The sequence below is a fragment of the Rhipicephalus sanguineus genome, chromosome 8, assembly GCF_013339695.2.
Source record: "Rhipicephalus sanguineus isolate Rsan-2018 chromosome 8, BIME_Rsan_1.4, whole genome shotgun sequence".
Taxonomy (NCBI): Eukaryota; Metazoa; Arthropoda; class Arachnida; order Ixodida; family Ixodidae; genus Rhipicephalus; species Rhipicephalus sanguineus.
Window position 1 is genome coordinate 75,500,913 of NC_051183.1, and position 27,670 is coordinate 75,528,582.

The following is a 27,670-nucleotide window of genomic DNA, read 5'->3' on the forward strand; positions in this document are numbered from 1 at the left end:
CAATACGTCTGGAAAGCAACAGCGGCAGCAACGACAACAAAAACGAGGACTCTTGATATACACATTTCGCGTCGCCTTGAACTTCGAGTCCTAAACAACCGCAACGACCACGACAACGGCTGTTTACCTCGTGACCACCACGTCGTTCCTCCGAGAGCCCTCCGCGCAATCATTTCCCCAAGTCTAGCGCTCTTAGGTGCCCGCATCAAGGATTCAGAATAAAACATTAGAAAAAAGATAGCAGACATCTGTATTGCGCGCAGAGCGCAGAGTAGGGTTTTTTTGCCGCGATTCATGGGGCCCTAGCCGCGGCCCAGGCAGCTGTCAGGAGAGCTCCGGGAGTGAAATGCACGACCGTATACATACGTACGCTAGAGCACACACACTCCGAGCGCGCGAATGTGGGATACGGACCTGCGGCTTTCCCCTTTCTCAATACTCTTTCCTCTCGCGATAGAGAGATGAGACGAGAGAGGAGGGAAGAGAGGAGGTCGTTCGTGCGCTTAGGTGGAGGATGACAGTGGGTGTTGTATAATGGCGGCGGGAGGGGAAGGGATAGAGAGATATATAGAGGGGAAATAAAAATAGAAAATAATAAAAAGAGAGGGCGAAGCGGAATCACCTCTTACTGCAGCTAGCACACCTTCTGCGGCGGCCCGACAGCAAGGACTTCTGTAGTGCAGTGCGCGTCAGGTGTGGTGTACGCTCAGGAAGAAAAAAAACGGCAACAAATATCGCCCTCTGAATGGATATCCGTCGTCCGAAGATCGTCATACGTGCATAGGCCTCACATTTTCCGCCCGCCACAGCGTCAAATGCCGGCCCGAAAATATCATTAGAGAACGTCACCTCGGAGGTGTTTTTTCTTCTTCGGCGTCGTGTGCTTCTAGTGTCGCGCTGGTTTTTCCTCCGCTGCGTCGTCTTCTAGTGCTCTTCGCGACCGACGGTGTCTTCTACGTGGTCTCCTGTGTGCCGACTTCAACCTAGCGCGCGTCTGCATTTGCAGGAATACCACAATGGGGTGAGTTGTAGATGCGCTTTGTGTTTGAGCGTTGTGTGTGTGTGTGTTTTTTTAGGCTTAGTAATCTGTTGCATCGTCGTTCGCATCCGTTGCATCCGTCGTATCGCATCTGTTGAACGAACGACGTGTTTGTTCGCGCATTCTCTCGTCCTCCGTGGCCTGCCGGCAACGCGTACGTGCGTGTTTTCGCACTGGGAGGTATGTTTGCCGTCGAATTCGTATACCCCAGGCGATACTGTCACAACGTCCGGAGCATATGCTCCAAACAACAACAGAGTCTGTAACTTGCTGTATCCATAGACGACACGACAGTCTCCTACCATCTGCAATAATAAGCACTGTATGACATCAACGTATGTAACTTGCTGTATTGTTCGGAGTGAGTTACAGCCTGTAACTTACTCTAGAAGGTACGAGGAAGTGCTTTACTTCAAGCAATCTGAGCTTCCGGCAACAACTCCTAGAGCTTCCTATATCGTCCACGACTGAATGTAGCGTATAGGGTAACAAACTCCAGACGACAATGGCGTCTCTAACTTCCTGGATTGCAGTATATATATCCCGGATGACAAGGCAGTGCTGTAACATTTGAAGTATAAACGCTAGACTGCAGCAAATTCTGTAACTTGCCCTAAACGATACAGAGAATTTATGTACCTTCTGGAGTCTGAACTTCAGGGGACAAATACTCCTGCGATTTTCTGTATCGTGCATCACTGAGTGTATCGTCTAGTGTAACAAACTCCATACGATAACGTTGTCTGTAACTTGCTGGACCGTGTGTGTAGTCCCGACGATACTACAGTGCTGTAACATATGATGTATGAGCACTAGACGGCAACAGCGTCTGTCACTTACTGTAACGTTCGGAGTAAGTCACACTTTGTAACTTACGTGATACGATACAGTGCTGAACCGTCTGGAGTCGAAGCTTCAGGCAACAACTCCTGCAACCTAAGCGACTCTATCATCTGGATAACGCTCACATTTTCGTTGTCCCGTCTTGGCGCGCTGTTTTCACAATCCGGATAACAACGTCTGCTATTTATTGCATCGTCTAGATCTTTGAGGCAAAACTGTTCACGCCATTCCGCCATGTCGAATAAGTCATACACTTTTACACCATCTCCATTTTTTTTTTTTTCGACCTGGAAACGATGAATTAGTCGAATTAATCGATTCGCCATAAGTTGTTCAAGGCGCCTTTTGTCCGCGGACGCGATCCGCCAGCACTTAGCCATATGCAACATCGCTGTAAAAGAATAATAAAACACAAAAAAACAAGAAAAGCAGGGAAAAAAAACACCCGTTTGCCCAGCTTTTGCTGTACGCAAATTCACATCGTCAGAGCAGTGGAATGTGCACCTGCAGCGACCACGCAGCCTGATCTCGAGCGGAGTATGTGTCTGTCGAATCCTCTCGATCTATCGCCGAGAGGCGCGCGAAATGTCGTATTCAGCAAGCGTCATTCGATACCCCAAGTTTATGCGCGTTTAATGATTCGCGCATCAACTGTGACGCATTCAGTTCTTTGTCTAGCAAAAAAAAAAAAAGAACTGAAGAAAAAAAAACAAGAGACAGATAGTGTTTGCCGCTACATACGATTTTACATAAGACACGTAGGCCCGCCACCTTGGGCTGGTTAAACGAATCTCTTCTAATTGTTTTATCATCGCGACGTGAATTAATAAATGTCATGAAACGTCGAATGCACCAACCCAACTGTTCTCACGCGCATGTGTCTACCGTAGCAATGTTCGTTTAGCTGTTAAAGATAAAAAAAAGGCAAGGTTAAAAGCCCAATATGGCAGCACCGAAACCCTTCCGTAAAGTAGTTTATACATATATGATAGTTGGAGCTAAAAGTGTTGAGCGTAACGTTTCGGTTTCCGTCTTTTCTTAAACATAAACATGCGTCAAGGCAAGACGAGATGTTTTCCAATCATCGATATTTTTCGTTGTTCTTCTTTTTTCTTCTTTTTTGCTTTAGTTTCGTCTATCCTGCTTTAGTCTTTCATTCCTCGCTTTTTTTTTTTCGCTTAAGCCGAAGAACCCTTACCATGTTTTCGGCGCATTGGCTGCGTGTTTGAGCAACGCCGCTCAAGCACGGCAATATCGCACCGTCGCGACCGCAACATGGCTGTTTCCAGTCTGAAAAGAACAGATTAAAGATCTTGACAAGGACAGGTAACACATGTTCAATTTGAACGTCGTAATGGACACCAAGAGATGGGAAGCGCGGCCGTGGGCAGCAAAGAGGTTTCTTTTATGATTTAAATGAATATAATGAGAGGTTCAGGGGCGTAGCCAGAAATTTTTTTCGGGGGGGGGGGGGTTCAACCATACTTTGTGTATGTTCGTGCGTGCGTTTGTATGTGTGCGTGTATATATGCGCAAGCAAAATTGACAAATTTCGGGGGGGGGGGGTTGAACCCCCCCCCCCCCCCCCCTTGGCTACGCCCCTGGAGAGGTTGGTGCCAATCCGTGGCGCGGGCTGCTCTTCTCTTGCACAATAATTGTCGTCGCGAAATAGAAAAATAAACACAAGGCTATACAAAGTCACATCGTACAGCACTCACGCACTCAGTCCAAGTTCCTCAGAATATTCTGTCTACTCAACACAAAAAGTTGACGAAGCACAAGTATTCACGCAGATTGAACTGTCCACACAAAGCATAGCAGTTCACGAAAACGTTGTCATAGCCGATCATGTCACTTGGAATTGTCCCTTAAATGCCGCAGTGTAACTGCATCAATGAGGTTTTCACAAGGAATCCTCTGCTAAAACGAAAAATACAAAAACATTGTATCCAAGGACACCGGTTAACAATTACGCGAACAAAATGTTATAGGGGAGCGACGAAATTCAGAAATTTACGTGCATAGAATATGGAATCGACTCACTCAAGACAGGGTGGTTTGGACCATATTATCGGTAGAGGCCTTCATCCTGCAATGGACAGGACAGACAGATGATGATGACGTTGATGATGAGTGCTTGACAGCTGACCCGCAGGTCACGGGACCGATTCCCGGCCGCGGCGGCCACATTTCGGTGGGAGCGAAATGATATAGACCCGCGTGCTTAGATTTAGGTGCATGTTAACCCCAGGGGGTCGCAATTTCCGGAGTCCTCCACTGCGGCGCCCCTCATAGTAATATCGTGGTTTTCGGACATTAAAGCCGAACTATTATTATTATTATTATTATTATTATTATTATTATTATTATTATTATTATTATTATTATTATTATTATTATTATTATTATTATTATTATGAGAATCCTAGAGAAGCCCGCAAGGGGATCGTCTTCTTCTTTCTATGTTATCATGCTGCAGCCGACTGTTCTGTTTCACCGATTGCGTGTTATCTGTGATTGCCTCGGCGCACAGTTGTCCGCGCCGTCTGAAAAAGCATGAGGGATACATTTATCGCGCCGTCCGTTGACCTCCTTTTTGTTCGTCTGTGTTATTCTTTCTCCATCGGAGTGACTGACGTACGCCTACCGCAATAAAACGTATCTCCGCGCAGTTGGCGGCTTTACGTTTCGCGTAATCGCTGTGAATCCGTCGCCATCGTCGCGCCTCGTCAGAAATGCGGTTTGCTCTTATCTGTCAGCTTTCATTCGTAGTAATAACTTGTCGGATTTCACCTGCCGAAACCACGATATGGTTATCAGAGACGCCTTAGTGGACCGCTACCGAAATTTCAACCACCTGGGGTTCTTTCACGTGCGCCTAAATCGAAGCACACGGACCTCTATAGCATCTTGCCTCCATCGAAGTGCGGCCGCCGAGGCCGGGATTCGATCGCGGCCGCGGCGGGATTTTTTTCTGAGGGACTGGTTTCTTGGTTAAACTCAATAAAATTAATGCAACGGACGATTAGGCCAAGACAAACATAGGGGACATTAATCGTCGTCTTTCGCTGTAGTCCAGTCATAATGACGCAGATTTAAATGGATCAATGTGGACCTAAAATCACCCTTCACATCGGTGGGATCCGAACCCACAACCTTCGAATTAAGTATACGGCAAGGAAACTCTGGTGGTCAAACGTAATCCGGGGTCAACGCGGCGTGCTTTTTGATCACCTGTTTTGGCACATGACACCCCTCTATGTAATTCCTCTTTCCAGAAAAAGCTACCGACGCGCTGTCAACGCCCCTCTTCACCTTACGTGTTATCTCTTTCGTGCTTGCTCTAAGATGAATCAGAAAGTGACAGCATGGAATCTGTTGTCGTTGCCACTGTCGTGTGTTCAGTGTGCGTGTGAGTCACCCTTACCTGCTCCGTGTTTACGTGTGACGCGTTGCGATAAGTGGACAATGCCTAGCCCTGTCGTCACTTACGACTGCCGTATGAAACAGCCCTGCTTTTACCGGTCTGCAGAAGTTCATTAACGTTTGCTCTCTGTGAGGAAGAACATCTAAGTGTAAGTCCATGGCTTCAGACGTGTCGTCATAATTATTTCTGTTCAAATCAAGTTATTTACTAATATGAGTGTGAGATAGGAGAGGTTCCCTGCCGTTGCCTGCTGTAGAAGGCGATACCTTGGTGAAGCATATTTTTAGTCTGACGCCTTCTATCTACCCGAGTATAGGTGATGTTATTATTATTATTATTATTATTATTATTATTATTATTATTATTATTATTATTATTATTATTATTATTATTATTATTATTATTATTACTATTATATAGGAAATTGCTTCGCATAACACTTCATGATATAACGGCTGTTAAGATTACCATAACTGAACTAAGATTCCATCGTCCTTTCACAGCAAGACATACAAGACATACTAGAGCTTATTATTTTAATTTCTTTTGCAACCACATTTTCTAAAAATCCAAAGCATTTAAAACCTCTTTTTTCTGGTTTTTTTTTTTTTGCTAGAACTATAGTGCACTGGAACAGACTTCCAGATTCAGTGATAATGTCGCCAAATTTCGTTCAGTCTCTTCAAGAACATGTTTTCTTTTAGCATCGATTTTTTGTCCTGCTGATGTCGTGTTTGATTAATTGTGCAAGAATGCGTTGTAAGAATGCAAAAAAAAAAATATTGTTGTTTTTGTTATATAGTTATGAACTGCAGGAGCTATGTGCTGCATCAGCGCCCTGTCTCTGTCGTTCTTTCACCGTCCCGTGTCCAGTGCTGTTTGTTCCCGTCCTATTCTGTATAGTTAAGTGTTGCATTAGCCTATAGTGTCTAATACTTGACTATCGTAGTGTCACTGTACCGTTGTACGTACCAAGCTATCTTTGTCCTTACTAATGTGCACTGCTCCTCTTGCTCGGGTCGAGTTGATCGGCAATATTTTCCGATAAGCTAATAAAATACGAAAATCAAGTGATCAGTCATCGCTATATTTTCGCACTGACTGAGGGCGATGAAACTCACATGTTAAGAGATAGGCATGAGAAGACTAAATTAGTAGGGCGCAAGAACGCCAAGCACAGAATTTTGCGCTATACTTTTGTAGTGTTCATGGATAGCCAACTAGCCCAGCTGTCTATTCTACTAAAGCTTAAAGAGACCGACAACTGCCCAGAACGCGAAATGAGATGACTGCACTTATGGAAAGATTGTCTATCGCATTGACTCAAACCAACCCTGTTAATCTCGTGAGAGGAGGATTTATATTTTTATTTCGTCATTGAAAGTCGCGAAAAATGACCTTTGGCGCCTCTGGAGGCAAAATCATAAACGGTCCGATGAAGCCGGTCACGTGACCATTGATTGGTGTATGCGTTCGATGACTTTTCTGTTAGTACTGAAATATTGTTCATATCTTTATATTAAAAGATATTACTTCATAAAAATGTACATATAGGCCTGCGTTAGTTGTATGCAACAAAGTGGCGCTGCCTTCGCTTGGCGTAATGATCCCATGCCGGGACAAGCCATCCATGACACAGGCGCAGGCAACCTTGGGCGCAGGCGCACACAACGCTGTACAATTACCGAGAAGGTGTATAAAGCCACATCATCTCATTGTAACAGCTCGCTATTTTCAAAAATGGTTGGAAAGCTAAAAATAGAGGTGGTTAAGCATAGCTACAATAACTCCTGCGAAAGCAGAACAACGACAGCTTTCACAAGGGCTAGCGGCATCGCTATCAATTCTCAGCGTTGCTGGAGCAAGCCTCCATGCGTGTTTGGAGCCTTTCAGATAGAAAAGTACTCCTTATAAAATAACTACGTGCTTTTAGGATAAACCACTGCAGCTACTAACGCTACGAAGGGTAAGCTTCCTGTCGCGCCGTAAAAAACTGGGTCGAGAAAAATCAGTTGTTGGTCCCTTTAAGAAGCAAATGAGCAGCACATCAGGAGCTATATGGTAAAAAATGTTAGGCTTAGCGTTAATAGGCAGGAAGGCAGCTGTGTAGATTAAGATCGAACGGGTTTAGTCAACTGTGCTGGCCGACGTTCGGAAAGAAAAAAATGGAACTGGGCAAGCCACGTAATAATAATTGATGGCCTTTTTAGAACTACACCACGTGTGTCTGCCAGAAGAGTCTGGACACCGACCAGATGGTCGGTGTCCGGACCCTTTCATTTATAATCGTTTACAACCTAAGATAAAGAAAAGTAAGCTCCGACCACAAATCCACGGCGCTTCTGCCCTTCGTCTGTGTAAGACAGTTGCGCTCGAACCATAAGTACTTTTTCTCGGCTAATGTAAACACTACGAATATTATGAGTTAAAGGGACACTAAAGAGCAAAACGATTTTTCTCGCATTAGTAAAGTAGTCTTCCACGATACCAAAAACACCACGCTTGCTGGGACGAAGACGCTTAATAAGCGAGAAAACGCGCAAAAAGAAAATACAGGTGGCGACGCCACCTTGGAATTCCCGCACCATTTGCCGTGACGTCACATATTTTTGATGGCGCCTGCTTGGGCCTACGTAGTTCCTAATCGGTTAAATCAAAGTTCATTGTCCTCTGAGGGGGCCAGAGACTTGACTTAACGAGTTTGTGGAAATTTCGTCGAGCCAGTGGCGCCAAAATACGTTAAATGCTCTTTGAAATCTTTTACGTCAAGAATTACAAAGTTCGGCGCGAAATTTAAAAGTGAAACTTTGAACTTGGTTTTCTCCTCTAATAATAAACCTATGGTGGTGAAATAAACTACACAAGAGATCTCCGAGCACACTTTATCATTCTAAACCAATTCATTGTTTCTCTTTAGTGTCCCTTTAAAGGTTCTTTGTTACTACCTAAAACGTTTCGTGTAGTTGAGCAGCGATGTCAGAATCCCTGACGAAACGTAAGAGGACGTTCACGTTTCCGACCTAAAACCAGCGACACATATGTGTGTCTGTATGTTAAAAAGAACTATCTGAAACGCTCGTTAGGTGCTTGATGACTTAAATAAGTTGTGTTCCAATATGTGAATTAACAGTGGTATGGACTATGATGAATTCTTCGCTACCCGACCGGCTTCCGACATTCTCTCGACTTCACAGTGGATGCTCTGGGAAGTACGCACGTCAGTCGATACAGACAGACAGATGAACTTTATTATCGTCCTAGGAAGAGGGTCCCTAAGAACCTGCTTAGGGCATCCGATCCCGATCGCTTCGCACGCTCCCGGGACCGCCCGGAGTTGGTGCGCTAGATCTGGGCTTGCGACGAAATTCAAGAAGTCCGTCTCGTTGACATGATGCTTTCTTGTGGAGAGGCGTAAGTGGGGGCACCGCCACGTCTAATGAAGAAAGGTTGCGAGTTATTCGCATGCCGAGCAGTTAGGTGAAATGTCCGTGACGCCATTATGGTGGCATGATGAAATCAGGAAGATGGGTGTGCCCACTTGCACGAGGCAATAGACAGATTTAGTTGGGCGTCCGCAACAACTTACGGACGCAGCCTGCCAGCCATTTCCTATGGCAGGCAGCGTCCGTACGTTGTTGCGGACGCTCACCTAAGTGTGTCTAATGAGTTCCATAGCGAAGCATGCGCACATGAGCTTTGTGTCTTCGTTCATTTCCGCCACTGTGCGCACTTCCAATTGTTAGTTGGCGTTCGTGTGTTTCTCTTCCTCTATGTCCGTATTTGCACGCCCACACTCTTTCGTGACGAATACTTGCCAACTATAGCTCAACTTTCGTTTGCCCAATGCACAAGGCAGGAGGGTATAGCTAGATTACCCGGAGAGACACTTATCGTCCCGTAGTGACCGTAAATTAGACTTTGATGATGATGGTCATCATCGGCGTCTTTTAAAGAAACTTCTTGCTTTACGATCTGGTGCATGTCTATGACAGCAATCGTTGCGCATACAGTTGGACGAACATAGGAAAGAACGACGTGGGTAGAAACAGCGCAAACTATCTACTATATATGATGTGTATCAACTGTATAATGACTGTATGCGCAACAATTCCCATCATAGCATCAGCGTTGTTCCAATGATAATCATCACGTACACTTGGCGCATACACGTCGACACCATTGCGAGAATGAAGAAACAGAAAATGAATCGGGGGAATGTGGACTCGCAAAACGTGTTTACGCACATCACAGTGTTACGGGGACTGTTTACACGCGATAGATTTGTTTGCCGTGTACGCGACCTTCGCGTTGCGATCGTCCTCGTGATGATGGTCGCGCGCAGAGCGCGGCATGTGTGTATCCTGACGTTATTTTGTAGGCGCTCAAGTCGAACCTCCTTTTTAATCCTTGATTATATTATAGGGATTTCGTTCCGTAAACGGTCTGTCTCTCCGAAAGTGAGAACTCCTTACGGTGTATAGGAGGGGTCTGAAACACGCGGCCCGCGGCTTCACACGGAATAAAGTTTTGTGACTTTGCTAAATAATACTCGCGTTATTTTCTCGTCTATTGCAATTAATAGCGTTTTGTTTGGGTAGGCTACAGAGATAGAACTGGTCTGGAAGCAGCTTTTTCGAAAGGCACCGCATGAGGTCGCTATGAACTGAAACATCCCCGTGGAAGGAATGCGCGTTTAGATTTTATAGTCATTATGGAAATCAGTACGGATGTTCTTCGAAGCCTCGATATATATTTCACGTAAGCGGAAAATGTTACCTGTTCGCCTGCTACGTCGCCTCTTAAAACATATAAGTGGTCATTTCAATCTACGTCGTTCGTTAGGCAGTGATAATTTTTTAGTGATGTGAATTCATGCACGGTGTCATTACAGCCACGTTTTAACGGGAAAATGCGTACTAAACTCTCACAATATGCGGTTGTTGGAAGCGGGCGGTGTTTGCTTGTACGTCCTTTTTCTGCCAGCGATACTGAGTTTCTTTGCGCACTAATTGCCCGGGTAATTAGGGAGAAGTAATTATAAGAAACAATGGCAGCTTGTCGTTAGGGTTAGGTGACACTTTCTAAGCAGGATTCGGGACCGTAACAGGCGACGTAATAACCACCTTTGTTCCTTTTCACAGTCGTTTTTTTTTTTTTTCGCCTACGCCAAATTTACATACGCCAAAGATTTGCATCGCAGTTCATCGCTTAATTACCTGTTAATTTAAAGGAAACGACATACAAAACACATACAAACGACATACAAAGACAAATGCAGTGCTCCTCTGTGGTTTTCGCCGTCTTCGCGTGGTCAAATTACAAGATGATGAGTGCAGAACAACTTGCCCAACCATCTGTTTTGTTACTACTTTCAAGTGATCGTGATTACTTCATGAGGTCTTTAAAATATGCATTCTCACATATAGGCACAGTTTCGACGCAAAAGCGAAGCAGTGAAGGTGATAGGTAACAAATCGATATGTTGTACGAAGCAAGACTGGCAGCTTACTCCTTTAGGCTGCGATCTGGCGAAACTCAAAGAAACGCTGTTATAAGGGAACATAGCCGCTGCAGCGAGTGAAGCGAGCGACGTTCACGCTGTCTATCGCTTCATCGCAATGTAATCGGTGGTATCACAGCAGGTACAGTGGTCAACTCTCATGTCTATAACGCCGGAGCGTCGTGCTCGGAACTGCATGAGCGACATCTATAGCTTGAAACGGGCCACATCAGAGCATGCGCAGTGTTACTGATGCGCTCGCCATGTAATTTCCGTCCTTGTTATCGCCGCGGCCGCGACACCTGATTTCGCTGTCAGAAGCGCTGTCAACCGTATAACGCCTAAAAAAAAGAGAGTGTGCAATCACCGGATCGGCGTGTTTTATACTGCGCACTTATTCTCGGTTCGCAGCATCATATCATACCGACAATGCGCGGGACAATGGGTAAACTTATAAGTGGACGCAAATCTGCTGCCGGGACAATGTGACCGCGAACGGCAAATCAACACGCAGCATAGCTTTCATCGCGCGCTGACAACGGTTCGCTTCGCTTCGTTTCCTTTTCTTTCTTTTTTTTTGTGATAAACTGTTGACAGCGCATCCAACGGCCAAAGCAATTGTTGCATTCGCGGTGATAACCAACGATCGAAAATGCAAGGTAGGCGCATCAGTGGGGCTGCGCATGCTCAGAGGTGCCCAGTTTTCAACTGTAGATGTCACTCGTGCAGTTCGGAGCACGACGCTCCGTCGTTATAGATATGAGAGTTGACCACTGTACAAAGGTATGATCCGTCTGCTAATCTCCGTCGAGATAGCGCGCGCGCGACCGCGCCCGATTGATCAAAGTTCACACTTAAGGCTCGTTCACACCGGCCACTAGCAACGGTCCCGCGACTAAGTTAGTCGCAAAGCGACTGCTTTGGCTCAGTCGCTCGCTGCTCGATTTTTCAGTCGCATGACTGCAGTCGCGAAGCTATGAGCCAATCACGTGCGCAGGAACAGGATGTTAGCTTATTTTACGGGGCAATGGCAATGCGAGCTATATACGAGCAGGCGTGATTTCTATGTGGCGACGTATGTAGGTCGCACGTAGCTGCGAACATCGGTCGCTTTTAGTCTCTTTTTGACCGCCAATTGCAAACGGTCGCGCGACCGGTGCTAATCGCAGCTGTGAATGAGCCTTTACTGCCCAGGCAAGGCTACCTGCCCTACATCTCCGCTGCGCCGCCACCCTCCGAAAGCTTCCTGCGCTTAACGTGGTTTTGCACTGCCTCCTAGATCGGATTCATCTCAGCCTGCTTTTTTTTTTTTTTTAACACGAAAGCGTTTTATGCTGGGGTCCACCAAGTACATCCGTCACGGATATGACGTTGATAAAACGGACGCCAACGGGTGAGAAAGAAAAAACACCAAGAAAAAGGTACCCCGCTGGGAATCGAACCCACGACGTTGCGGCCGCGACAGGCAAGCGCCCGACGCCCTACCGACTAAGCTAACTCGGGAGGTGCTAGACACGGCGCGAACGCGCCTTATATCTTTCACACGTTCTCTTTCGCGGCGGGCGGAGCGGGGCGGTGCCGCCGTCTGTGAGATGTGAAAAGAAGTAATGCTTCACGATCGACACTTACTAGCGCTTACTCTGAGATTGCACGCGATATCGGAGATCATGGTTAAAGCGTCTCGGTACCAGAGAGGTAAGACTGGCCGCGCTGGCGTCGCCGAGGCACCCTTTACGCAGTTACGTTCTTTGCCTTTGTCTTCGTGTTAGCGTGCGTCGGCTCATCGGAGTAGTGCAGCTTCCACGTGCACCAACGAGATTTCTCCGCCGCCGACTGCTTCAATTGCGAGAGCACCGACTAACAAAACTGCCGCAATATGCGTTGCAGAAAGGACGCAATTTCGACGGGCGAATGTCGTGCCTTGGTGGAGCGAGAGCAGCGCCTGAGAGACAGAGGCCAGCGGGACGCACGCGTTTGCGGCTCAGGCTACGAACCTCTACCTCCCGTGTTGCTGAAGCGCAGTGTGTGTTATGTATGCATGAGCACAGGCGTCGGCTACCCATTACTAGAAAGCGCACACCGTGCCGTTCTCTCCTTAAATGACGACGCTTTAAAGAAGTGCATACCGGGTACCAGTGTTGATTATGAGCTTGGTGATATCATCCTTACACGGGATTCACGATTCCATGTGTCCAAGTATATGTTCACACCGTCAGCTACCACAACGGTTTAATCATGATCATGGGCGTTAGTCGTCGCGATAGAGACATGCTGTCAACATGGGTGCATCCACGTCAAACGGTGCTATAGCTGCCAAACACAAATAGGCATTGTACAAGCTCTCATATATCACTACACAATAAGTACTACTTCTGTGAAGACACCTTTCACTTTCGTGTTATACCGATTCCTATGACGGAGGGATCAGCCATGTTTTTTGCACTGCCTCCGGGATCGGACCACATTTGACCAAGCTACGATGTCATGTGATGACGACATCATGTGACGTGATGTCATTTTGACGTCACAGCATTTGGCGATCTGTGACGCCATGATGATGTCATATGGTGGTGTCACCATGTGATGATTTTTTTTGCATCACTCGCGCTGACGCCGACGCGGGACGTCGGTCAGTTTTCGCGTTTGATGAGGCATGTAAGGCCTCCGCCTTAATAAACAAAATTAGCACAACTTTCACTAAGTCGGATAAAGCTGGGTTGCACCAGAGCTGGTGGGTACGTTTCGACTTCTCTTGTTAACCATCTGTACTGAAAGCTTGGGCGGTCATTGAGCGCGTTCCGGTTCATAATGACGATAATTTTCCATTTACGACACACGGCAAACCTCCACCATTACAGCTCTGCTGTAATTAATTAATTCATTATTGATAATAAATAAATAAATAATAAATAATAAATAAATAAATAAATAAATAAATATTCGAATAAGTACACTTAGGATCTAAGCAGCTACTCGGACAAATACAGCGCGACTTAGACGAAGACAGGAGCCACAGAAAGACATAGACGAGCTTATCTCCCGCGCTCGCCCAGCGCTCAGTCGTTTTAAAATTACCTCACGTCTATGCCTTCTTATTCGTCTGAGTCGTGCTGCATTGGTGCGAGTATATATGTACCAACTCGCCCAAATCAATGTACTAAGTACCTAGTCGTCCGCAGAGTTCGGTCGATGTTTAAATCGACAGAACTCTGCGACAGAAAAAAATTTCAAGGAGGGAACGGCGTTCGAACCTGGGCCCTCTGCGTTGGAGCCCAGTATTCTACCTCAGAGCCATGCCAGTGCTTGAAACTGCTTTGCAAAAATGGCCTATACAGGCTTCATGTAGGGTAGGAACCACATTAACATATGTAATGCAGCATGGTAGAAGAATAAAATAATAAATAGGCGTCACACAATGGAAATATTGTAACCAGGCGTCACACATGTGGCTTGCGCAACGAGTGGGTTGTCGAATGCTTCCAACCCATTACAAAGGGCTCTGCCATAATTCTTCATCGTCATCAGCCACAGTATCAACAAAGTGCGCATAATCACTTACATCTGTTTAGCGGGTGCCAAGGTTCTCCGCAGAATGACTAAAAATGGCATATTGTCTGCTTCCCTACTTCACAATAATTATGATGATTTATAGCGTCGTGGGTTCCTCGCAAGTGCACTTCTATGGTTGCCAAGGAAGCCCATAAGGCCCCCATGATCCATTTCCTCAGTGTCTCAATAAAGTTCTTTCCCTATCTGTCTAAGGGCCCGCTCACGCTAGCGGCACGGCAGCTCGCCGTATGCCGTTTGACGTTCTCAGGCTGCCGTGCGCAAGCGATTTCGTTCGCGCAAGTCAGCCGTTCTTTGCCGGTCGCAGAATAGGTCTGCGACCCATTTTCTCGCCGTCCTCTGTCTGCTGCAGAGCGACGTGGCCAGTCAGCGGCGGAGGATCGGTTGCCATGACTGCGGCGCACCGCGTCGTCTGCTTTCGGCTTTCCCCGTCGTCTGCGTCTGCCGCCGGACGTTTCGAGCTGCTTGCTTTTTTTACTCCCCGTTTTTCACGCTAGAAGTGCGGATGTCGTCCGTGTCGTTGCCTGGCATGCTTCCGGCAGTCAATAGAGCCTTTTAGTCTGTCCGGCATTAAAAAAAAAGCGTCGCGTACAAGCAAATAATATGTCCCTAAGCTGGCGCCAGGTCAAGTGGCGCCAGCTATTGGGTGATTGAAACAACTAACAAACGCGTAATCTATGTCCTCCGAGCATTCGGAAGCGCCCTATCTCGACTCCCTAAGGCTACAGCATCGATTATTTGAGTACGGCTCTCAAAAACGGGGCTGAATCGGCACGAATACTTTGCTGTCGAAGCTTAAGGACATGAATCTAGAGCAAATGGAAGCATCAGTTCGGAGCTTACACGGCTACAGAGCGCACGGCGGCCACTGGATAGATTCGAGGTGGACGACAACCGCTTTTGGCAGTGCGGCCATGTTTTTCGGAGGCTCGCCGGCGAAGCTTGCCGTGCAAGTTGGACAGCTCTCGCGCGGGCGGCGACGGCAGACGTTCTGCGGCACCGCGCCGTTGCAGCAGGCTTGCCGCTAGCGTGAGCGGGCCATAACTCTTTCTCACGTTAACGTGTGTTATATAGCGTTGTGGGAGAGTGAAATAACAACCGGGCGTCACACAATGCGAATTACGTAACTAGTGTGTCGGTTAAAGCTTCCAACCCGTTGCAAAGGGCTCGGCCACAATTCTTCACCGTCATCAGCCGTCGCATCAACAAAGTGCACATAATGCATTACATAAGGTACCTCGCTTCTCCTCAGAATGACGAATAAGGGCGTAGTGGGTGCTTCGCAACTTCCCAAGAAGTTATATTTGGGGCGTAGTGGGTACGTTGCTAGTGTACTTGCCCCAAGAGAGCTTATAACGGGCCCTCGGAATGCCGCTCTTCCAGCTTACGCTGTGGCTGTGCTGCGCTTACCGCGCGGGCCTGGCGTTTTCTTTATTTGTGGCCCTCTAATGAGCAAGCTAAGCAAGCTCCTTGGGGGCTGAAAAAAAAAACCAACATCTTGAACCCACTAACAACTTTTTAACCGCGAAACTGTTATTAAGGCCTCCGCCTTAATAAACAAAATTAGCCTAGCAACAACCTAGAAGCAACCAGATTAGACTTCAGCATCGTCCAATTTCACTGTTTCAAGCCTTGCGCGACTTAGTTCAAGCTTCACCATTTTTTTTTCGGGCTCTGTGTGTGACCTTGTGCATTTACGGAACAACTTCTCGCCTCTGATTGCCCACCAGCCAGAACGCTGTTTTCGGGCGCCATCGGCGTTGCGTCTTCTTTCTAGCGTTCGTTAGCGTCGACAGCGCATGTCGAAACACGTGTTTTGTCATGCGATCTTTTCGCCGTGACTGTGAGCAGAGGAAAATAAGTCAATGATTCATTTTTTTTTCAATTTCGCCCCGGCCTTTGAGCTCACCGAACGTCAGTGTGACGTCGTCAATTCCGATGTCGTCATGCGTGTTTCGGCCAGGTTGTTTCAATGAACTTCTCTGAAACTTGCTGTGAGTCACCTTGCTATATTAAGAATACGGGTCTCTAAGGACATAATGGAAACCATATTTAGCCAGAAACTATCACGTAAGTCACTCTGTCGAAATTTACGACGTCACGGCAAGCTAGGAGCGTTAACTTCAACAGGACTTCGCCATTTGTATTTATCTTTTCGCGTTTTCTCGCTTATCAACCGTACTCTCGCAGTAGTAATTTAATAATAATAATTGATGGGGTTTAACGTCCCAAAACCACGATATGACTATGAGATTATCATTATGCTTATGAGTGGAGGGCTCCGGAAATTTCGACCACCTGGGGTTCTTTAACGTGCGCCTAAATGTAAGCACACGGGCATCAAGCATTCTCGCCTCCATCGAAACTGCGGCCGCCGGGATTCGATCCCGTGACCTGCGGGTCAGCAGTCGAGCACCATAACCACAAGACCACCGTGGCGGGTACTCTCGCAGTGAACGTGGTGCTTTTGGTAATGGAGAGTTTTAGAATAGGGATCGAATCCCGGCCGCGGCGGCTGCATTTTCGATGGAGGCGAAAATGTTTGAGGCCCGTGTACCTAGATTTAGGTGCACGTTAAAGAACCCCAGGTGGTCAAAATTTCCGGAGCCCTCCACTACGGCGTCTCTCATAATCATATCGTGGTTTTGGGACGTTAAACCCCAGATATTATTATTATTATTAGAGTTTTAGAATAGGGTACGCTGCCACCACTGCGCATGCGTCATACGCTATCTTGTTGGGTCACCACGTTAAGTGACGGAAATAGCGTGTCGTACACAACGAATGCTACCTTTTGCGTATCCTATTCTCAAACTGCCTATTAGATGCTGTACTAGAGATGTGTTCTACGTACTGCTACTGCGCACGCGTACTACAGTTCCTTCTGCACGTTTGTGTGTAAATCGCGATACGCAGGTCTGACCGGAGCGGATCGTAGACGCTCAGCTAAAAGTGCCTATTGTTTCGTAGTACTTTTGCTAATACGATAAAGATAGCTTTTTTTTTTGCTTCAGTGTGCCTTTAAGTGTGTGTGTGCGGTGAGTTGGGGGGGGGGGGGGGAGGGATGTAATAATTAGAAAAGAATCCGTCTTACATAACCCCAACATGTCTGTAAGTCAGTTACCTATGACGCACGCCTAGACGCGCTGCGATAAAGGACGACAGTACATAGTTGTCCTCAAGGGAACCCTACTTCAAACAAAAACTCATCGTGATTTATAATCAGTACTGTTTAAGAGGCTTCGTCGACATTTAGCGAGCCGTTACAAAGGTGTCCGCCTTTTTTCAACCGGCCGACTCACGATATTTTTGTCCAGTGTGCATATATGCAGTGAACTTTTTAAGCAGTATTTCCTCGTGGAACGCTACTTTTGTTGTAAATTAAGAAGAAAAAGACAGAAAGGAAAAGTGTGGATATCTATATAGAGATAGATAACATGTTTAATGATGATGACTCGGCGATGTGAGCCTGCTTTGCCTCCTGGCTCGCTGCTCCATGTGCCGAGTGATGTCAGTGCTATCTCCAGTGATCACATGTACATGATTCACAGATTGAAACGCGACATCATTATTCTTAGTATAAGAATTGCTATGAGCAATCGTTCGTGATAACCGCGTCATGTAGATTCAAGTCTGTCCGCTAAACGTAATGTTGGCTGTAATGTAAGTGTTCGAGTCAAAATTACGCCGACGTGACACAAACTCTAGACGCTGGAAAACGAAACTATGCGCATTACATAGCCCTACATTTTCGCATTTCCATCCGTGAGTACTGTACACACAGCGAACGTGTACAATCGCGTACACAAATACACAATGCACTGTGTATGCGTGTCTAATGTTCTGTAGTCGGGCACAATTTAGGAAGGCAGGAGAGACCCCGCCCAGATGACCGAAGCGTGACAGCCGAATGTCTGCGCGGCTAAAGAAATAGTTCAGCTCATAGCGACGGTTTGACGTAAGACACATGGGCTCTGCTGCATAAGACACCTTGGGCTGTTAAACGAATGTTTTCTTACATTTCTATATGTATTAATAAGGCCATGAAACGTGGAACGCACCAACCCAACCGTTTTCATGCGCATGTATCTACTGTCGCTGTTCCTTTAGTTGTTAAAGATACAAAGCGGCAAGGTTAACAGCTCAATATGGCGGCAACGAAACCCTTCCGTAAAATAGCTTGTACTCGGCGGTGTTGTCCGACGGCTGGGTCACCGACCATCGATTTTATGACGTCAGTCTAGAGCGCGTTCTCATTGGTGCAGGCTTGGGCGCATCGCGGTTTGAGGTGCAAATGCCGCTTCCTTCTAAAGTTGTACCCGACTATTAATTGGGTCGTCATAGAAGGATGTAATGCGCGCAAACACGGACACAAGAGAACAGGGAGATTACTGTTTTCTGGTATTCGTGTTCATCCAGCTTGCCTTTTTTTTTTTACGGTTATTCCTTACCAACTGGCTCAGCTTTTGTCGTTTAAGCGACTACTGAGTGTACCCGCTATATTTTTTTACCTTTTTCTGTGCATACCTGACAGACCAACTGAAAGCTTTTTTTCCTAAACTGACTTTTACTGGGATGGCTAAATAATTGCTGCGCTGACACGCGTACGTTCTTTTTTCACTTTTGACGGGTTAATAACCGGATAATTACACGCGTGACTGCACGTCGCCAGCCGCGCCTAATTATATCGAAACCGTCTCGAATGCCTCCGATCGTTAAAGTGAGATTGGGTGCGTGACGAAAGTCACGGAGTTCAATCGGGAAGGTGTGCGAGCCGCGGCTCATTTATGCTGCAATCTACTTCGACACCCCTATAAATAGCCGACGCGTTTAGTTCCGTATAGATCAGATCTTCGACGAACGCGACAACCGTACTCGCCGCTAAGCCGTTACTGTGAGCGTTGCCTTGCTTTCCCGGGCACAGGGTTGCCCGTTAAAGATAGTTTTGTTCTTTCGTTCGAAAAAGAGTTACGTCGCAATTTTTTTTCTATATTTCTATTTCCCGTTTTGTCTACATATGTTGTCTACATATACGGATGTGAGCGGGCGAATATTTCCCCCCTTGGAACGCATGGGCTAAACAGGTTCGCTGTAGAAAAAAAAAATCGCAGTTTTGCCGCAAGGGCGAATCCTTTAAAGGGACCCTCTAACACTTTTCCAGACCTCATTGTTTTACATTTTTTTACTTTCGGGTTGCGTAGACTGAAGGTTGAAGAGATTAGTGCAGCAAAAACGGCAGCGATAGGGGCACGCAGTCCGAAGTTATTCAGCCTAGAGCACTCAAAATACAATAAAATGGAGGCCTACCCTCAACTCGATTTTCGCGGGGTCACCTGACCACGTTTCACTCGCCCTGTGACGTTTGATGGCGCCCCAATGAAATGAACTAAAAGATGCTACGTACGGGAAGCTTGCATACAATGTTGCCCGCTCTTTCCAACGTAATGATGACGCCGTTGCGAGAGTAACAAAAATGTGGTGCATTAAGAGTGAACTGCACGTGCGAAACGAGGCAGATCGCGAACGCCTCTATCATATTTCGTAGTTTTAGTCATCTTTCTTGTTGCGACGGCGTCTATATCAACGCTCTTACATTTTAGGGGCGAAGCTCCTTAAAGCGGCACCCGTTCGTCCCTTGTAGTCGTAGTGCGTAACCAGTCGTAACGCTAGTACCAGATCTTGACCTCCAAGGTGGTGCCGGTGGGAGATTTTTCCTGTGCGTTGTTGAACAATAAAAAATTCGCAGCGTGCGCGTTAACTAAAAGCCGAATTCTTCTGTCTCTCATTCCCCACTAGCAGCCATTGGCATGTTCCAGTAGGAAACGTTAGTAGAAGTAGAAGTGTAAGTGTTAGCTAAAAGCCGACTTCTTCTGTCTCTCATTCCCATTAGCAGCCATTGTTTACCTCCAAGGTAGTGCCTGGTGAGATTTCTCCTGTGCGTGATTAAACAATAAAAATTTTGTTCAAAACGCCGTTGATTGATGAAATAAACCAACGAAAGACGCCAGATGTTTTCTAAAAGCAAAACGAAAGAACGCCAGATGTTTCTAAAGCAAAACGAAAAGACGCCAGCTGCTTAACGAAAGACGCCAGATGTTTTCTAAAGCAATGGTTTTCTAAACAATGAAAATTCACAGCCTACATGTAAAATTAAAGTGAGCTGCAAGTCTTCATAACTCTCATCGAACCTTTAGTATAAACGCGCCCGATCTCACGTCGGTGATGATGTACTGGGCAGAATTCACGGAAGATTCACGGTTTACCGATGAACCTCCGCAGCTTCGCCCACTCATCATCATTCACTCCGTGGATATGCTGTGATTTTTTTTTCCTTCAATTTCTTCGGACAACGGTGCCTGGAGCGTCCCCAGCGCGTTTCCTCCAGCGCCGTGGCATTCGGCGCATTCTTTGCCGGGCGCTGCAGTTTTAAAGCTGAAGAAGTCTAAGATCGTCAGTCCAGTAGGTGTTCAGTGAAAAAAGCCAGCTAAACAAAAGTTAAACCCAATAATATCCCTTTTGTGATGCAACGCCGTTATTACTTCTAACGTTACATTTATCCAATCATAGGCCAGCGCTCATCTTCCTCATTTCCACCCGCAATAGTTCTTGCGAGCGCCACAACGCGTTGATGCGGTCCGCAGCGATGTAGGCGCTTCACAAAAAGTGTTGGAGGGTCCCTTTAAAAGGACTGTAGACACGTAAAGCTGCTTAAGGACAGCTTTTTTTTCTACAGTCCCCCATCTGTGCATAAATGTGCACGATTTCAAATAAATAATTTTAGTTGCATGAACGCGATAGCAACTATATAGTCGGAATGTTATACGAAGTCAGGTGAGCACCTCCTCCTTTTAGCATACGACCTGACGTAACTCGACAGAAAGCTCGCATAGGGGAACACAGTCGCCGCAACGAGTGAAGCGACTTTCGTGCTGTCTATTCCTTTAACCTAAACCGCGAGAAGGACACAACACATATAAAGGTATGAGCCGTCTGCTGACACCTGCAAAAGATACGGCGCGCGCGACCGCGGTCGCCCACGTCTGGTTGGTCAAAGTAAGCAGTGAGTGCCGGAGCTAAGCAGCCCCCCCTCCGGGACCTCTCCCTGCGCCTTTCGCACGACGGTGACGGCCGGCGCGTTTCCTTTTCGCTTCAGCCACAATCGACGAAAGCACTCGCGCGCTTTCAGTCGCACAGAGAACAGACGACGCGCGCGGCGAGGTAATCGATTCGGACTTTATACGGAACCTCACGGCTACAACAAGTATGCGCCTGGGGTGTGCGCCTGGTTCCTATCGCAATAAAATATGGGCTTAAAAAAATGTGCGCGTGCTTAAAATAAGCGGCAACGATTCAGAGTATCCTATGCGCTGTACTGTGCGGAAGAAACTTCCAAAAACATCAGTAACGTGTCTGTTTATTTGGAGAAATATGGGAAAGAATTCGTGTACGACGTACTGTACTGTAGAAAAGCTGTAAGCTGTTTCTACATATGTGTGTTATGTGTAGGCTAATGAAACCAACAGGCAGTGGAGCAAAGGAAGGTATATGGATACGTTATTTGTAATAGTTTAGCTGGGCTGTAGTAATCATGATGTAAATGTAAAGAAATTTAAGTGAACAAAAGGACAAATTGTCGCCGGCAGGAACCGAACCTCAAGTATTCAGATAAGCGTCCGATGCTCTACCAATCGAGCTGCAGCGGCTGTCGTCCTCCCGTCCTGTTTATCGGGCATTTGTGTTCATGTAAATCTTGGAGTGTTAGGTCTCTTCATTTCTTTACCCTTAACTTTATTTTTTACAGCAGAGTTGTCATTGTCGAGGTTTGCTGTGTGTCGTAGATAGAAACTGATCACCTTCATTAACCGGTGTGCGCTCAGTGACCGCCCAAGCATTCTGTACAGATGGTTAACGAGAGACTCTGAACCGTAGTGGGATTTGCCTAATTTATGTGGCGCAAGCGAGCCTATAGGAATTTTACAGCAGAGCTGTCATGGTCTAGATATGCTGTATGTACTAGGAAGAAAACTTATCATCATCATGGATCGGCACACAGCTCAATGACCGCGCAAGCATTCTGTAGAGACGGTTAAAAAGAGTCTGAAATGTGCCCACCAGCTCTGCTGCATGTGGCCCAGCCTTATGCAACTTAGCTTAAGCTGCGCTAATCTTTTTTTTTTTTTTGAGCGCAGCTCTTAGGCGTCTGTTCCTGCGTTGAGCGGCGTTGCCGTTGCCGTTGTTGGCGTAACCGTTAGAGTGAACCAGGACGAAAAAGAGCGAACGTGGAGCGCAGCGAGCCGCTCTCTTGGCGTCTGCAATGCCTCGTGCCTTCTCGCGCTTCTTGTGACAGCGCAACGCGTGCCTCTCGCGCAAGGGCACGAGAAAATGGGTTGACTTGCCAGGCTTGGGAGAAGAAGAAGACGTGCGTTTGTCGAAGGGACACTTTTAGATGCGAAGCAGCTTTTGCTTCGGGGCTGTGTCCGTCGTCGGTGGCGGCGTCCGCGCTCCACTGCGCATGCGCCTACTCTCTCTCCCACTCTCCTCCTTTACGCAGGTGTTCGGTCACCTTCTCTCCTCTCCTCCCCCGCGGTGCGGCCTCTCCTCCCACGTGATGCAGCCGCGCCGCAGCCAAATACAGCCTGTAACCCACTCTCTCATTTCCCTCCCCCATTTCATGTGTATATAAGCGCGTGCACTCGGTCGGCTTCCGTCATTCTCGCTTCGCTCCCGTTCAGATGAGTTGTAACGTCAGCGTCGGCGCCACTCGTTCACTCGGCGCTAACGGAAAGCAGCGCGCAAACACAACGTAATGATAACACAAACACTAAATACAAGACATCAGAGAAATTGCGCGACGAAAGCACGGAGAGAAGGAACACGGTTCGTCGCGCAATTTATTTGGTGTCATGGATCACCAACTAGCCTAGAATGCTGCTCTCACTCAATAGAAACGTCACACACTAACGGAAACGCCGAGTGAACGTAACGGAAACTTGGCGTGCGCCTCCAATGCTGCTTCGCATCCCCTCGTGGTTCCCTTGAGTGGGAGATGGTGTAATTGTTTGTGTGGAACGCTCTAGCGAACTCTTAAGGGCCCTTTATAGTCCGGCGCAGCGTTCGCGGCAACCAGCGGCGCTTGAAGTTGGCGACGCCAGGTTCACCACGTTACGTTGACGCGAAAACCGAGCATTCTATGCTCCCACTCGCGCCGCGTCACCTTGACGCATGCGCATTTGCTCTACTTATCGCCATATGAAAAGACCTAAACAGCTGCGCTCAGAATTCGCATTACGCAGTCTGGTAATCTTCGTTGATTTTTTACATTTATATCATAATTACTGCAGTACAGTTAGTAGTAGTAGTAAACACATTTATTGCCTATATAATGCTTCTGGGCGAGTGGGTGGGGTTCTCAGTCCAGGGTTCCGCTGGCCTTTGCGGCTCGCTGGGCTTGGTCGAGCAGAGCCAGCTGGCTCTCCCGAACCTTGCTAGCAAGCCAGCTCTCCCACTGCCTTGATCGAGATTGTGTTCCCAAAAGGGGAGAATTGACGTTTGGGGACCGCGATTTGCATTCCCACGTAATGTGGGCGAGAGTTGGCCGTTCTCCACACCACGGACAAATAAAATGCTACAAATAACGTACTCTATACCTTCCTTAGCTTTATTGATTGTTGGTTTCATCCAACAACGAGCCCTCGAACGAGTCCTCGATCCATTCCCGTTCATGTGTTAGGCGTGTTCTCCGTAGGAATGCCACCGACAGTTCTTTGCTTAGAACGAAGAGTGGAGGACTCAGAGAGTCTGTATAGGCTTCTTGCGCGTATAGATAATAAGAGAAACTACAGAGCAACTAATTCAGAGTGCTATGCGATCTACTACGGGAGAGCTGTACACAGCTGCCAGACGCGGTAGAGAGACAGAATATACTGTATGTACTCGCGGACAACTTTTCTTGGCAATGAAGCGAAGGCTACAGAGCCACAATGCACGTATCGTACCGCTAATGAATGTAGTCCCACACTTGCGTCCGTATTTATACTCTTTCATTTTCTAGATGTAGCTTTTTGAGACGGTACGCAGCGCACACAAGAGAGATATTTGTATTTCTTTTACTTTATACGTTGTCACTTTGCGTTTTTGCGTGCTTGAAAAAGTCGCGCCTTTTACCCGTACCTTAGACGCTAAGCAGCGTTTGCGTCGGATGCAACGATAGCCATCACTTTCCACGGCGTTACGAGACGCGCGCCAAACCGGACTACTTCGCGTAGCAGTACATGTGCAGACGCTCCGCCCCCGTAGATTTCCCTTAAGTTGTCCGCGAGTATAGTATGCGTGTTGCGGTCTAACTACCCACGCATACGTGTAGCCAAGGCTTAGGGGACTGCTGTGTGTCCCGGTAGGTAGGCGTGCACATTCAGAGATTACTACATCCGGGATCGTAACATTCTGTCGAGTCATGTATGCGCGCATGCGGGTCAATGAGGTAGCCCATAAGTGCTAATCGTCAATAATTAAAGAAACTACGATATAATTATTTCCGTGCGAAAATGTCTCTCCATGTAGACGCACAACTAATTCGATGAGGGGTAGCTGCCGTTAAAAACTTCCCTTAGTTGCACCTGTAAAACTGTAGGTTTACTAAATAACCATATTGGATAGTTAGCACAACTGTCTTTGAGGCGTAGTAACGACTGCCGTATACTAAAGGCTTGCCTCCGGTTGCGCGCATTTTATTATATTTTGAAATAGCATTTATAAAACATGTGTCACGGCGATATAACGTTCCATAATCAATAAAACTGCCGTGCGTTGGTTTGAAGTCTGCATTGTGGAGCCTGTCATAGTTACTCGTTTTGTTAGGAGCGCTGGTTATAAAAGTTAGCACAACTTTCACAATGTCGGCTGCTGTTAGATCGTGGTGACCACATTTCCCGGAGCACGGTCCCTTGCATTCGATAACAAGAAAGGTGCGGCCTGTTGCACGCCGCTGAAACACATGGGCTCGAGTGGGACCGCTGTGTTGACAGTTTCGACCGCTTTCGCGCTAGTCAGGGCTGGGCAAAGATACTTTGAAATTGTATCGCGATACGATACAAGATACTCAGGCAAGAAGTATTTGAGATACAGATACAAGATACCACAACACTGATTGTATCCGATACGATACATTGCAATTGTATCTTAAGATACTTCGCTACATTCGCAAATTTGTCATTATATATCTATATAATGCATCACTAAACGGCTATGCACAAAAATGTTCGCTTGAACATTCATTAACTGCGACCAGTTTTGTTTCATTTGCATGAAATGTATGTCAGTATCTCAAAAGTATTGTACTTCTTGCTCAAGTATATTAGTTTCATTCAGAAACAACTTATTGGCGCTGCTTTAGCTGATTAACATGACAGCGCTCTGTACACTTCGCTGATTCTTCCCTAAGAACTTTCACAAGAGCCTCCGCACGATGGTGCAAATACCCTTGTGGAGTTCTACATTAGCCGTAAACGTCTTACGGTTTTCGCAGTACCAGATCACCGGACAGGTGTGCATCAGCAAGAACGCTGGTAGCGACATTCATTGCGGCGCATCGTGCTTACGTAGAGGACATAAAACTGAAATGACCTCTACATTCACTTATCTGCTGGTGTAAAGCGTTCGTTAGCGACGTACTCAGTAATGCACAATCTTTTAACAATTTTTATTCTACGAGAGAATATGTGCAGCCCAGAAACGTCTTATACGTACTGTATAGTTGCAACAAAGCGCCGCAGGAAACCACCGCTATTCACACTATATTGCCAATTATATCTGATTAGTAAGAGTAAAAAGCCTTTAGGGAAGCCTACAAAAGGAAATCCAATATATATAAGTAAAATAGAAAAGCGGCTCCGTATCAAATATAGGGAATGAGTATAGAAACACGGTGCAGGCGGTACCCCCACGAGCTAATAATAATTGCTACGTTTTACCTCCGAAAACCGCGGTATGATTATGACAGACGCCGCAGTGGGGGGCTCCGGAAATTTCGACCACCTGGGGTTCCCACACCTATGCATACGGGCCTCTAACATTTTGCCTCCATCTAAATGCGTCTGCCGTGACCTTCGGGTCATCCGTCAAGCACCATAACCACTAGCCCACCGTCGCGGGTAACCCCCAATAGCTATGACAGTTAACCATTTAAGGTAACACCACAGAAAGTTCAGTGCCCATGAAAAATAGCGTAAAACGGCTCGTTGAGATGCTCGTGAGAAAAACGGAGCATTTGGTAAAACAATCTTTCCCGAATTCCTTTGCTAAGACCTTTAAGATGGCTCCTAATAATTTACGTTATTATAATGCAAACTAACCTCGCTATTTTACTAAGTAGTAAGCAGGATTTTTGTTACTGTATACTCCAGACACGAGCAGATTATTATATATTTGTTCCCAACATCACCTTGAAAAAACAGTAAACTCAAGTGGAATATAAGTATGCAAACACCAGCAGAAACGACGCACACAGTTAAAAGTAAGAATAAATAAAAGATATTACCTTGGCAGCTCGTTAAAGATATATTGCAGTAAGCGGACCGAAAAAAAAAAACAATGCAGAGACACAGGCAATGTATGGAATGGAAAAGACGGAGAGCTGAGAAAGAACTTGTGTTAACAATAAAAATATGATTTTAAAAACTCATTGAATAAATAGAAAAAGACGTACGCCAAGATAGCTTCTGTTAGGTAAATGCTCGTTCTGTTAGATCCAGCATCGGTACCGGTGGCGCTACAGCTGTTGGAATCTTATTTGCATATTTCATTGCATGTAAGTCAAACTTGTAACCACGAGGTCCTTCAAATCGCCGATGTTTGAAAGCCTCAAGATGCAAAGCAACCCTATTCTTGTATTCTTCAGACTTCGTGACGAAACACAACGCAAGAGAAACTTCGATAACGACACTACAGCGTCATCACCAGAATTTCTGCGAAAGACGCCGCACTCATTGGAGCACGCGGCACAGGATCGTGGCTATGAGCCAGTGTCGTGGCAATGACACAACTAAAAAGAAAAAAAAAGAACAGCGAGAAAGCAAAAGGTCGGCTGGGCGTCGATGTCCGCGCACTTGTCTTTCGATACGATGCGAGCGCCACCACGTGACTCTGCTCCATCAATACGGACGCTCAGAGTTCATCAGCGCTCGCTGGAAAACTTTGGCGGAAAGATAAAATAATGTCACTGACTTCAGTTTTATTGGCTTAGTGGTGGCAGCAGTATCAGCATAAGAAGCGGAGTTAAAACAACGTTTATTGTTTC

General features: G+C 46.5%; 1 protein-coding gene across 1 annotated transcript in view; it reads left to right on the forward strand.

Annotated features, from left to right (window-relative positions):
• Positions 1 to 849: 849 nt before the first annotated feature.
• The window catches only part of LOC119402104 (phospholipase D1), a 78,395-nt gene continuing 51,574 nt past the window's right edge, over positions 850 to 27,670 (forward strand). Inside the window, exon 1 of the mRNA XM_037669212.2 lies at positions 850 to 1,021. Coding sequence (XP_037525140.1) covers positions 1,017 to 1,021 — 5 coding nt within the window. The 5' untranslated portion in view covers positions 850 to 1,016. The remainder of the gene's footprint in view (positions 1,022 to 27,670) is intronic.